This window comes from Hyperoodon ampullatus, assembly GCF_949752795.1.
Source record: "Hyperoodon ampullatus genome assembly, chromosome: 14".
Classification (NCBI taxonomy): domain Eukaryota; kingdom Metazoa; phylum Chordata; class Mammalia; order Artiodactyla; family Ziphiidae; genus Hyperoodon; species Hyperoodon ampullatus.
Genome location: NC_136927.1, coordinates 806,840 through 819,929, shown reverse-complemented (window position 1 = coordinate 819,929; position 13,090 = coordinate 806,840). Strand labels below are relative to the sequence as shown.

Sequence of the window (13,090 nt, the reverse complement as noted above, 5' to 3'; positions counted from 1 at the left end):
CATTCTGCCCCCACCCTGCAGAATGAAGCTTGGTACCTCGGCTGTGCCCCGGGCGAGGCGGGCTCCCTGCGCCCCACGTCCAGCGCCAGCTGTTCCAAACCGACAAGAAGAGAAGGCCGCAGTGAAGCCCGCGCTTTCCCTCCCCCAACCCCCTCCCGGGCCCCCCGTGACGTGTCGTGGCCCCAGCCCTGCTCTTCGTTATTAGGCAGCTTCCCCTCCCCACACCCCCCACCCCTGCCCCAAGGTCTGTGTGCTGACTGGTGCATCCTGGGTCGTTCCATTTGAACCCCCTGGAGGGTCACAGGGTGCCTGGCACTGGAAGCCCTGGGCCTTGCTCTCCCAGCCCACCCTGCTCACCAGTTCACGTCCCGAGGGTAGCCTCCCCACATGGTCAGTGACACTTAGCGTGGTCAGGCTTTTTAATTTGTACTCATCTGATGCTCCCCAGTGTCCACCCTCCTCCAGGAAGGCCCTCTGGTGCCCAGCTGGGAACAGAGGCTTTTCCTGTGTGCCCCCAGCCCTGTGCCTCCCTCCGGTCCGGTCGGCAAGCTCCGAGCTCCAGGAGGGCGGAAGCCGCGGCTTGTTGGCCCCCGTCCAGCTCATGGAGAAGGTGTTGGGAAGGCATCGGTGTGATCTCAGCACTTTGTGCAGAATCCGCCAGCATCGCTAACCTCCTGCCATGTCCCGGGCCCCGGCCCTCCACCCACTGCCAGCTGGCCCCTCTGTGTGCTCTTCCTCAGAGAGGTGACCTCCACCCAGAGACAAGGAACCGGTTCATGGGGAGGGTCTGGGGGCAGATGTGGAAGAGGAGTTGGGGGTCCGAGTGGACCAGGGGAGGGGCTTGTGGAGGCGGCTTCCCTGCAGACTCCTGCTCATCCTTCCCGCCTGAGCCCCACCTGAGCCCTCTGGGTGGCTGCTTCCCCTCAGCTAGCTGGTCTTCTGCTAAGGGCGTCTCTGTGGTGGCCCCAGGGCTCAGGGGCCTGGCTCCAGGGGCAGAGTGCTGCCTGGGCACGGTGCCCAGGACCTCTGGGAACGGGGTGGGGTCTGCAGGAGACCCGCTGGACCCAGGGCAGGGCCTGGCACGGCACAGAGCAAACGGGAACGCTGGTCTGAGGCTGGCCTCTGGTGGACGTCATCCCGGGGCCCAGCAGCCCCTGCCATCTGCCTGCATCCCCAGCTGCAGGTGGGTGGCACCTCTGTGCCTGGCAGGTGTTGTCTGGTGACGCTGGCCCTGCTGGGGAACCAGATGGGGACAGTGTGGAGGGGGATGCAGGAGGGAGCAGCGGGGAGCCCAGGGGAGGCCTGTGAGGGGCTGCTGTGCCCGTGGGGGTGGGGGGACGCCCTGGAGGGTCTGCAGGGGGCCCAGGTGCAGACAGGCAGCAGCGATGCCCTGGGGTGTAGGGATGGAGGGAGGAGGGAACCCAGCTCTGCCCTGTGGTCCAGGGCCTGAGAGAGGGAGAATGGGGTCAGACCTGGGTGGGGCTCTCCGGCCGGGGTTGGGATACGCAGCCTGTGGTGGCCACGGCAGAGAGCCCAGTGTGGGGGAGCCATCCGTCCTTCCGTCCTGTCTTCATCACCTGCCAAGCACCCCAAGCTGGGAGTGACTCAGACCCTCCCCGGCCCTGGGACTTTGTCCCATGGTCAGGCCAGGCCTCTCGTGGTCAGCGCCCCCCCCTGCAGCCTGGGCACCGCACACAGGGCCTGGGCCGGCGGCCGCGTGGTGAAGGCCAGGGCGGGCGTGGTGTCCAGGGTGGCGGCGCTGAGGCCGGGCGGGGGCAGCAGGCGGTACCTCTGCAGAAGGCCTGCGAACAGCAGGAACAGCTCCGACCTAGCCAGGCTCTCCCCGACGCAGACACGGCAGCCTGCAGGGGACGCGGGGTGTAGAGTGGGTGCCGGAGGCCGTGGCGGGGCAGGGGGAGCCCCGTGGGCTGGGGACCCTGAGCTCTCGAGGCCCCGGGGACCAGGCCGCCGCCCGCGGGGCTGCGGTACCTGCAGAAAAAGGCAGGAAGGCCGCCCGCTTCACGAAGCGCCCGTCGGCGTCCAGGAAGTGGCCCGGGTTGAACTGGCGGGGGGGTCTCCCACTGCGTCTTGTCCAGGAGCACGGAGCTCAGGAGGGGCACCACGGGCGTGCCCTGTGAGGGTGGCAGGTGGGCAGATGGACGCCCCTTCCACCCAGGCGGCCCCAGGGGGAGACCACGGGGAGGGCGCCCTGAGGGGGGTGGGAAGGCAGGGCAGGGCCTGGCAGGGGTCTGCTGGGGGTTCGTGCTTAACCCCAGGTGACCCCCGTGGTGTGGCCCCGGGTCTGCTGTGAGGGGCTGTGAGGCCGAGGGCTGCCCCCCAATGAACCCGTCTCCTGCCTCCTACGGGGAGCCCTGGCATCAGGCACCTGAGTCCCTGAGACCCCCAGCCCCATCCACCGCGAACGAGAGGAACAGGCCGGGGTGGGGGGGGCCTGGCCCTCCCACCTTGGGGAGCAGGTAGCCACCCAGCTGGGTGTCGGAGGCTGTGCACCGCGGCACGTGGGGAAGGAGGGTGATGAAGCGCTGGACCTCGTGCAGCACGGCGTTGGTGTAGGGCAGGGAGCGCTGGTCCTCCAGCCGGGGGGGCCGCCCAGGCCCCAGCAGTCGGTCCAGCTCCTCCTGCACCCGGCCTGCGGGCAAGAGGGTGGGTGCCAGCGTGCTGGAAAGCCTCTGCCCCTCGGTCCTGGGCCCTGCGGGAACGGGCTCACGGGCTCACCCTGCACGCTCGGGTGCTTGCCCATCAGGAGGGCGGCCCACTGCAGCGTGGCGGACGTGGTCTCTGTGCCAGCCATGACCATGTCCAGAGCACAGGCCACCACGTTGGCCTCGGCAAACAGGCCCCCGGGGTCTTTCCCCTGCAGAGGTGGGTGGGGCTGGGCTCAGCTGGAGGCTGGCTTCATGGACCCCCCCCACCCAGCCCCAGGCTCAAGAAAGGCATAGAAGACAGAGGCCTGGTGGGAAGGATAGCTCCAGGATCCACAGAGCACCTACGACATTCTGGGTTCACCACGGCCTCCCAACCGCCCCATTTCACAGATAAGGAGACTGAGGCTCAGAGAGGCCCCCCCCAGGAGGTGGAGCTATGGCATAGGGCCAGCATGGCTCCCTCCCCAGCCCCTCTCCTCCTGGCTGGGGCCCCGGGATGCCCCCCAGGCCTCTTGGGTTGTGGGGTGGGTCTCGCCCGCACCTGGCCCTGCTGGATCAGGGCGTCCAGGTAGCTCCGCACGGGCCCTCCCCCAGGCGTGGGGGGCCGCCGTGCCTCCAGGAGGGTCCTCAGGATGGCCCGCACCGCCTCCACCTTCCGCAGGACGGGCCGGTGCAGCTGGAGGAGGGCCCCGAGCCAAGGGTAGATGTTGAACAGCTGGGGTCAGGGGGCGAGACGGCGTGGTGGGGGGGTGAGGGGCGGATCCGTACTCCGGCAGGTGTGCTCACCTGTCCGGGGGGCGGCCCCTGGCGCAGCCCCAGGCCCCGGGTAGAGGTGCCACAAGGGGGCACCCGCTCCCTGCTCACGGGGCCCCTCCCTCACCCTCCCAGTGGGACCAGCAGCCCCAGGGGGCTCTGATGAAGTCGTCCACCTGAGTGCAGGAAGGTGGGGCCGCTCAATAGGTAACACCCCTGGGGGTCCGTGCAAGTCACAGCAGGAGCCTGCCGTCACGACCCCCTGCTCCCCACCCACCAAAGCGGGGACGAGGGAGAAGGGCGAGGGCTGCCGCTGTGGAACTGACTTTGGACGTGCTGCGTCGTGAGAAAAACAGAAGGGGACTTGCAAACTTCAGAGTTTCAGCTCACGACGCCGTGAAACGGGGCTCGCAGCACAGCCTGTCTGACATGGCTGTCAGCCGCCCTCGGACTACACTCGCACCACCGTGTCCCCCAGAATGTGAGCCATCACACGGGGCACAGGCACGGAAGGCCACGGAACGTTCTGTCTCCCTGGAGCCCCCGACCCTCTGGCCTCCATCTTCCTGGGGCTCCCTGGCGGAACTCGGCCAGGCTACTCTCGGGCGGAGGCCAAATCTTCCTGCCCGTCCGAGCCTCCTCCAGCCGCGAGGGATGACTTAGAATCAGGACCCAAGCCATGAGTGCCCGCCCCACGCCCATGGGCTCGGGTCCTGGAGAGATGGGGCTGAGGAGTTCACGTGAGCCACGCGCCGGCATCCGTGCCTTCCCCGCCTCAACATGCGTGCCTGAGCACGGTATGGTTAAAACTGGTAATGGTGGCCACAAATGAGAGCAGTTTACATTCTGGAAAAGAATGAAATGCACACAGCCCTGGGGGTTCTGAGAATCAGGACTGATCCCTGTGATTCCTGACCCTGAAGGAGGACCCCCGGTTCAAGGGCTGGGGGCCTGGAGGACATCAAGCCCCATATCCGGGGAAGAAATGCCCGGCTCCCACCCGCACCTCCGAGCAGATGCCTCTACCGCTGACGGAAGGTGTGGAGGAGGAGGCGAGGACCGCTGCCCCTCGTTTCCCAGGAGCACAGGGGACTGGCCTGGGGTCGCGTGGCCGGTGGAAGCGCGCCTGGGGCCTGCCGTGCTGCTTCCCCGAGGCGGCAGCTCGGCTCTCCCTGCCCCCACCCACCAAGCGGGGAGCAGCGACCTCTCACCTGCAGGCTGGGCGTCCCCAAGAGGACCATGACCTCGTCGATGAGGCCCATCAGGGACATGAACACGGGATCCCGGTAGTCGAACCGCTGGCCGAAGAGGAGCATGAAGGTGATGTTGGAGGGAGCCCAGCCGAGCAGGGCCAGCGGGAAGGGCCGGCCTGCGGGTGGAGAGAGGCCTCAGAGCTGAGGGGCCCCCGGGAAGGGGGCGCGCCAGCCCCCACTCACCTCCGTAGCTGTCCAGCTGTGCCGTGAGGCACCTCAGCTCCTGCAGGACCTTGACGGCCACGGGCGCCCTCCCCACGCCCAGGCCGTGGAGGGTGCGCACCGTGAGCTGGCGGGCGGCCCTCCAGCGCTCCCCGGAGGAGAAGAAGATGCCTGCGGGCCGGACACCCCCGTGAGCAGCCCGGGTGATGCAGGAGGGAGCAACGGGGGGCTGACTGACGGGGTGGGGGCCTGGCTGGGGCCTCCCTCCCTCCCCCAAGCCTGGCCCCTGGAGCTGGCCTCGGCTGGCCCAGCCCTTTCTGGTGTGCCCTGGTCCCCGGTGCGCCCAGCCTGCCACGTGGACACCCTGGTGCTCCCCCTGGGCCACACTGGGAGCACTCCCCCAGCTGCCGGAGGTAGAGGGACCGACCCTTCTCCTTGGCCCCTCTCTGCCTGGCGGAAGCCCCCTTACCCCACCACACACCTACCCCCGCCTCCCTGGATGAGCTGGAAGATGGCGATGGGGGGTCGGCCGGCCAGCTCCTGTCCGGTGCCCACCAGGGCCTCCCTCACCGCCTCGTAGCCGGTCAGCACCACCGTCTTCTGGCGCCCCAGGTGGACAGTGAACACCGGCCCGTACTGTTCCTCGAGCTGGCGGGGACAGGCAGGGATCAGCCTGCTGCCCCACCCCCAGATCCCCTGGAGCCCCTCAGGCCCCGCCCACCCATGTGCGGAAGACTCAGGGAGGCCCCTGGGCCTCTGTGTGTGCCCCCTCCCTTCTGTCCTCCTGGCACCCCTACCTGAGATGAGAGGGCTGTTGTGTCCCCAGTTTACAGATGGGGAAACTGAGGCCTGGGGGCGGGAAGTGAGTTGCTGTGGATCACACGGATGGAGCAGGGCCTGCACTCCTGTCCACTGCCCGGTCTGCCACCGGCGTGCCAGACGGTGGCCTCCAGGGCCTGGCACTGGGCACAGGGCCTGAGAACCCTGGTGCCTGCAGCCTGACTTCGCGGGTCATCACGGCTCCCCACCCACCTGCAGGGCCTGGGGGCCACGAGGCGGCCTCACGGTTGGGTCCTGGAAGCACCTCAGCCAAGTGATCATGGGAGCTGGAGCTCAGTCCGGGGTGGGGGGGCCGGTGGGCGGGCTGGATGGCCCTCGAGGGCGGGGCCAGGCCTGTGCCTCTGCGTCACCGGGTCAGCCAGCTCAAGGTGGGCAAGGGTGTTCAGCCTCCAGCCCAGGTGGAAGGAGCCACACCCACCAGGCCGCGGGCACTTCTCTGCGCTGGTCCTGGTCCTTCCCGTCGCCAGGCCTCTGCCGCCCCCAAACCTGGCCCTCCTGCAGGCACTCATCAAAAGCTGCCTTCTCCAGTGAGCCCTCCGGGCCCCGCCACTCCTGGCCCCCTGCTCCTTGGTCTGCCCGTCCGTTTCCCTGGGGGGTGGAATGTCTTTCTCTTCCCCGAGGCAACGCAGGCACTTGGGCCTCCTGTGTCCCCTGTCGGCCCGGCATCAGGCTGGGCACGAACCTCCCGCCCCACAGGGGTCCTGGAAATTGGGGGCTCAGCTTTCCTGAGATGGGGCTGGGGTGCCTTCAGGGCTGGCAGGGGCCCAGGCGCAGAGCCCAGCCGAGGACGTGCCTGCCCTGACCTACCTCCATCAACGACTGGTCCTGCTGTGACACACGCAGCAAATGTAGGTTCCCAATGAGGGGCAGCGGGGGGCCGGGGAGGGGGTGTGGGCGCAGGTGCGGAGGAGCCCCCAGAGCCCCAGGAGCAGCAGGAGCCCCACGAGCAGCGGGGCCATGAGGACAGCGTGGCGAGGCCCCAGCTCCCTTCCCGGGCGCCGCCCGCCCTGTGCCTTATAGGCCTCCCGGGAGCCCCACCCACCCCACCACCGGAAGAATGTGGAATGAGCAGTTTGCAGGGGACAGCCAGGCGGCTTAAAGCCACAGGCGTGCGTGGTATGTGAGGTCCAGTCTGTGGCAGGGGCCTAGTGGGGCTGGGGGCCATCTGGGGGCTCTGCCTTGCTGGGGAGCGCACCGCATGGCAGCCAGTCTGCTCCCCGCAGGTCTCGGCCTCTGCCCGGTCTCCCCATCAGAACCGGGGCTCAGGGGCCTTGGGCCCCGTCCTCCCCAGGCTCTGAGCCTCCCTCTGAAGGACCCCTTGGCCTCTTCCGAACCCACCACCACCTGTGTCCGCCCAGCTCCTCTCTGCCTGGGGCCAGGGGAGGACACCAGGAGTGGAGTGGCCCACGAGGTCTGCACAGCAAACGCCTCAAATCCTGGGACTTCAGAGGCCCCCGGCGGAGAGGTCGCCCGAGTGGCGGTCTGCTCCTTGGTGGCTTTTCGAGCACTGTCACCCAGGCAGGAGGCCCTGGCTGCGCCGGGATGAGGCGGGGGTTCGGGGAGGCGGTGGGTCGCTCAGAGGGGCCCACCCCTCAGGCAGGGCTGGGCTTGGCGACCGGCGGCCGGGCTCACGAGCCCCTGCCCATCTGGGCTGCACTGTGGCCTGCTAAACCCTGGTGGCCCAGCTGGGAGGGGAGGAGGTGCTGTTTGGGGAACGAGCTCTGAGGGGTGGGAGGGCTGTTGGCACCAGAAGTGGCTGCACCTGCTCCCAACACGAGGCTGCGGGAACCCCATCCGCGCCCCTGGGCCCCTCACCCCGAGGCCTGTCTCCTGGGGCACCATGCATACCCCTATGCAAACCCCAGAGCCAAGGCAGCCTGAGGGCCCTTACCCGCTCTGAGCCCCGATTTGCACACCTCCCATGACCGGGTGCTCACTACCTCACGGGCAGACCGTCCAGATACACAGCTGTGGAGCTGCAGTGAGGGAGGACCCCTCTCTGACTGCTGGGTCTCCGGATCATTTGGGCTGAGTGGCCGGTACCAAGGCCCCTACTGGGTGCATAGGCTGGGGCTCCTGTACGCCCAGGACAGTTCGCTTAATTAGTCTAGTGTGCATTTACTGAGTGCCTGCGTGTACCAGGCTCGGCCAGGAGCTAGGGCTACCGAAACTGGTGGCACAGGGATCCTAAAAGGTCCCTCCCCGTGTGGCAGCGACCTTGCCACGGGAAGTGCCTTGGGTGTCGGAGCTGGAGAGGTGGGTCACAGGAGGAAGGGCATTCTCGCAGAGGGAACAGCCTGTGCAGAGCCTGGAGGTCTGAGCCAGAAGGGGCTCTGGGAAGGCCTGGGTCATGGCCACGGGAGCCCCGCCCGGGTGGCCGAGCGGGAAGGACGCTCGTGATGGGAGTGCAGTGTGGCCGAGGCGCTGGAGACGGACTCAGGGTCCCTGTGGGGGGCCTCCCCATCCAGGTCGGCGAGGTCGGGCCCCGAGGAACAGGCGGCCCCCGCAGTCGGACGGTGCCGCTGGGGAGGACGTGTCGGGACTGGTACCGGCAGAGCGGCGTCTGTCCTGCACGGCTCCAGCCCCCGACAGCCTGGCGGGGTCACCCGGAAGCAGGCTCAGCTGGGAGGCGTCCGTCCAGTGCGGGGTGCGCAGCGGGGTAAGGTCATGGGCGGGGCGGAGCAGGGGGATGGGCAGTGAGGCCCCAGGACGTGAGTGTCTCGGGTCCCAGCAAAGGAATTCGGTGGAAGATGGACTGGGGCTGCTGGTCATCGTCCTCCGACCACAGGGCAGGAGATTATCCCGGGGGAACCACAGGGCCCCCGGGGAGGAGGGAGGCCGGTGGGGCCGGGGAGCTGGCTCGGGCCTCTGGCCTCTGGAACCCGGCGGGGGGGTGGGGGGGGACTTGTGTTTTTAGTCTTCAAGAGTGAGTGTTCGAGAGACAGAGGCCACAGCCGATGTCTGTGACCTGTGACCTAGCCTTGCAGTCGCCCTTGGAGGAGAGGAGCCAAGGTAAGGGGGAGTGGATGGGGGAGGGGCACGGTTCTAGAAGAGTCTGGGACAGGGGAGGTGGACGGCTCTCAGAGGGTCCGGCCCGAGCTTTCCGGGGCCCGTCCCCTGGGCGGCCCGCGCTGCTCTGTCTGCAGCGTCCCGGGGCCGAGCCCGGCAGTCCCCACAGGCGGCGCCGGCAGGGCCTGCGGGCGTCTCTCCGGCACCGCCAGCCCCCGCCGCCTTTCCTCAGCTCACCCAGCGCCTTCCCCCCACCCCCGCACCCTGAACTAACAGCAACGACGATAATAAAATCCCCCCCTCACGCTCCACTGCTTTCGCAGACAAACTCCTAGAAAGAGCTGCTGCGCCCACCCGCCCCCGCGCCCCCGCGCCCCCGCCCAGCCCTCGGAAAGGGTCCTGCCAGCCTCCAGCAACCTGTGTCACAGGCTGCGCCTGCGTGAGGTCCCGGGGCCGCAGCAAACTGGGCATTCGGCAGCAGGAAAGTGTCCTCAGCTGCGCGGTGGGTGTGGGCAGGGCTGGTTCCTAGGTATGAGTTGGGATATTTGTCTATTCCAGTAGGTGACAGACACACACCAGCAGAGAGTCCGGAAGTCCACCCAGTCCCTCAGCAAGGTGAGCGCCCTCCCCACCGTACCACTTCCTTGTGCATCCTTCAGAGATGCACCCTGTCGTGTACACGCTTTTTTTTTTTTTTTACAAGTTTATTGACGTATGGTAAACAGCGCATGTAAAAGCGTACAATTGGATGAGCTGAGTTGCGTAGACACCCAGGGAACCTTCACCACATTCAGGACAGTGAACATCTCCATCAGCCAGAGTCTCCGCATTTTATTTTTATGGTAACAATGTAGCCAGGGCCAAGCAGGGGCCTCCCTCCCACCACGCAACTGCTGCCTCGTTGCTGGGTTGGGCCTGCCTGTCCAGCAGTCCGTCTCAGGCCCTTATGAACCTCCTGCTAAAAATACCTGTGTGGGGCTTCCGTGGTGGCGCAGTGGTTAAGAATCCGCCTGCCAACGCAGGGGACACGGGTTCGAGCCCTGGGCCAGGAAGATCCCACATGCCGCGGAGCAACTAAGCCTGTGCACCACAACTACTGAGCCTGGGCTCTAGAGCCCGCGAGCCACAACTACTGAGCCCACGCGCTGCAACTACTGAAGCCCGCGCGCCTAGAGCCCGTGCTCTTCAACAGGAGAAGCCACCGCAATGCGAAGCCCGCGCACCACAATGAAGAGCAGCCCCCACTCGCCGCAACTAGAGAAAAGCCCGCACACAGCAACGAAGACCCAACGCAGCCAAAAATAAATAAATTTATTTTTAAAAAAGCCTGTGTGCCCGTCCCTGTGCACAGCTGCCTGGTCGCTGTAAGATAACTTCCTGGCAGCACTACCTGAGCCAAGGGGTTGCTTCCCACCGGGGGAAGTGGCTGCACCCCCGACGCTCCACACCCCAGGCAAGGCCCCTTCTGCCCCCGCGTCTGCAGGGCCTCAGGAGGAGCCGCCTCCTCCGGGCGTCCCTGGTCTCCGCCGTGCCTTCGTTTCCTCCCCCCGATGTCTGACACCAAATGCTGGGGGGTCTCCTGAGCTCTGCTCCAGGCCAGCCGGTCCCTTTTCTTGGCAAAAAGAGTGATTTTTCAAGCTCGTGACCCCTGAACTTTGAGGTGGCGCCCACACCCTGGGGTCCAGAAGGGCCCCCCCAACCCCCGGTGTGGGGCCTGCCTCTGCATCGCATGCACCTGAACCCAAGGGTTCTGTGCCTGGTGGGACTCTTCATAGGGAAGAAACCCCAAACTGGCTGGAGCAGGGCACTGGGTCGAAGGGCGTCCCCCCAACGTTCACAGCCACCCAGAACCTCAGAATAGGACCTTGTTTGGAGGGCGGGTCTTCAGAGAGGCCATCCTGCCTCGCGCAGTGACAGAGGCAGAGGTGCAGGCCACGGCCACAAGCCAAGGAACGTGGGAGCCCCAGAAGCTGAAAGGGGCAGGAAGGATCCCCCCCCGCCCCCCCGCCGGAGCTGCTGCTGGGAGATGGCCCTGTGACACCAGCCTCCAGAGCTTACAGGGTGTGAGTTGATGGTGTTTTCAGCCCCCTAGGCTGTGGTCCTGTTAGGGCAGCCCCAGGAGACCGTGGAAGCAGAGTTCAGAGAATTACCCCACTCGCAGAGACAAGGCAAATGGGTGACATGTGTCCCTTTGTGGGGTCACTGTCTAACCAGCCTGCCGGGTGCCGTTCAGCCCGGGAGGGTTGCTTTCTCTGACTTGCCGTTTATTATCGACCAGGCCCAGGTGCCGCGAAGCTGGAGGTTACCTTGCGGAAAATAGGAAAAGTGCAGGTGATTTTCCCCCATAAACATGCAGATGACTTCTGTCCGGCGGAGAAGATAAGCAAGGTTGTGGCTTTATTGTCCTGTTAAGACATTAACCTGACATCAATGTTAGACATTAACTCCTGAGCCCAGCTCAGCAGTCTCGTTCCGTTCCCGAGCTCCTTCTCTGACTGCACGTGGATCCGTCAGGGTTTGACATTCTTCTCTGAACCAGCCTTGCCATCTAGACTCGTTCCCTTGTTAACGGGTGAGATAAAATTCTGACATGTGCTCAGTATATATTTGGCTGAAAACCTTTTGAAAATCACACTTGTGACAGCAGAATTTGTCAAAGTGGAAAGATCAGCTATCTCTTAGTTTCAGGCAAGGGTTGATCCAGGGACCAGATGATGTTATTAGGATCTGGATGAATTCTCCTTGCTCCTGGGTCTGCTGGCTGCACCCTGGGGTGAGTGACGGTGGCCAGACGACAGCCGGCCACCCAGGCTCGCGTCCTCCTAGCCGCAGTCCAGTGCGCAGTTCCACTGGCTCTGTCCTGGTGCTCAGGCAGAAGCCTGGGGATTGTTCTGGTCAGACCTGATTGGCCAGGCCCCGCTGGCCAGGGGTCGCCAGGCTCCGACTGGGGCTCAGGTCACACCTGGCCTTGACACCCGAGGTTCAGGGTGTTCCCTAGAGGGGTCTGGAGTTGCACACACCTGGCTCCACACTCAGCCCTTCCATCCACTTGTTGGCTGAGGCAGATGGCATGTTGCAATGACAGCGCCCAGCCCGTAAGCTCTTCGTATAATTTGCCCTCCGCCCGTGGAGAGCAGGGGCCCTGCCCTTGAATTTGAGTGGGAGCTTGTGACCACGGCGGAGGCAATGCTATGTGACTTTTTTTTTTAAATAAATTAATTTTATTTATTTATTTATTTTTGGCTGCGTTGGGTCTTCCTTGCTGTCCGCCGGCTTTCTCTAGTTGCGGCGAGCAGGGGCTACTCTTCGTTGCGGTGCGCGGGCTTCTCATTTCGGTGGCGTCTCTTGACCTCAAGCCAAGGGGCTTGACCTCTCTGTGTCTCTACGTGTGACATGAGAATAATAATACCTGCCCAACTACGTTCATTCTACAAAAATATTTTTTTATTTTTATAGATTGATTGATTGGCCGCACCACATAGCGTGTGGGATCTTAGTTTCCCCACCGGGGATCGAAACTGCGCCCCCTGCAGTGGAAGCGCAGAGTCTTAACCACTGGACCGCCAGGGGATTTCCCTCTTCAAAAAATATTAACAGAACACCTACTGAGTTCTGGGCACTGTTCCCGGCCCCGTAACCCCACACGAAACAGCCCAGCGCGTAAGAGGGGTTCAAAAAACATTAGCTCCTTCCCCGATTTTCAAATCTGTGCACTGCTAAACATCTCCTACAAAGCAATAACCGCTTGTCAGGTACAGACACGTCAGTTAAAAGCTGGCCGTCACCTCCAGGTCACTGGGCCTCTGGTGCTTCACTGGTCCCTCAGGGCCGCCAGACGGAGAGGTACGGGTAGCCTGGTGGGGATGGGCTGTCCCTTTTACTGCTAAGTGGTGCGATCTAGTCAGGTGGAAACGTGCTACTTGCTGGGTAATAAAAGCTTCCATTGTTCACCAGCCCTGGAAACACATTAATGAATAACCCAGTGTGCGGCCCCCGGCCCCAGCGGTGTGAACGGTTGTTAATACGGCAGGAACAGGTACAATCTTCCTTTTGTAGTTTTAAGTGGGCCCAGAGCCCCAGGTCGACCAAGGCCCAGACAACGGGATGGGCTCTCCCTGCAGACCCCTGCTGTCGGCCCACAAACGTGTGGTGGAGCTCTGTGCTGGCTCTGGACAAACAGAGAATCCAGCCTCAGGCACAGAGATCCGGTGGTGTGTACCACGGGCTGTGGGGGGGTGGGGGGCTTCAAGTGGGTGGAGGCAAGCGGACGCCTTCTGGAGGAGGGGGCACCCCAGTCAGCCCTGGAAGGGGGCAGGCCTGTGGGGGAGGGTCTGCTGGGACTGGCTGGCAAGCTCCTGACATTACAAAGGGCAGGGCCTGGGGGGAGGAAAGCTTGTCCAGAGGGGC

At 64.8% G+C, this 13,090-nt stretch overlaps 2 protein-coding genes across 2 annotated transcripts; one reads left to right on the top strand and one right to left on the bottom strand.

Moving 5' to 3' along the window:
* Window positions 1-405: 405 nt before the first annotated feature.
* CYP2W1 (cytochrome P450 family 2 subfamily W member 1) lies at window positions 406-6,633 on the bottom strand (the record flags this gene model as incomplete). The annotated part of the gene is given in 13 exon segments (XM_079718732.1): window positions 406-1,234; window positions 1,473-1,577; window positions 1,790-1,862; window positions 1,990-2,071; window positions 2,073-2,132; window positions 2,466-2,650; window positions 2,737-2,875; window positions 3,208-3,381; window positions 4,631-4,788; window positions 4,856-5,005; window positions 5,320-5,482; window positions 6,482-6,558; window positions 6,561-6,633. Coding segments are annotated over 12 exon segments (1,338 nt in total). The 3' UTR covers window positions 406-1,234; window positions 1,473-1,573.
* Window positions 6,634-6,738: 105 nt separating this feature from the next.
* On the top strand, window positions 6,739-9,973 carry LOC307063163 (uncharacterized protein; the record flags this gene model as incomplete). The annotated part of the gene is made up of 5 exons (XM_079719135.1): window positions 6,739-6,790; window positions 8,143-8,333; window positions 8,662-8,686; window positions 9,242-9,298; window positions 9,706-9,973. The coding sequence occupies 5 exons, from the start codon at window positions 6,739-6,741 to the stop codon at window positions 9,759-9,761; spliced, it is 381 nt and encodes a 126-aa protein (XP_079575261.1). The 3' UTR covers window positions 9,762-9,973.
* Window positions 9,974-13,090: the final 3,117 nt, after the last annotated feature.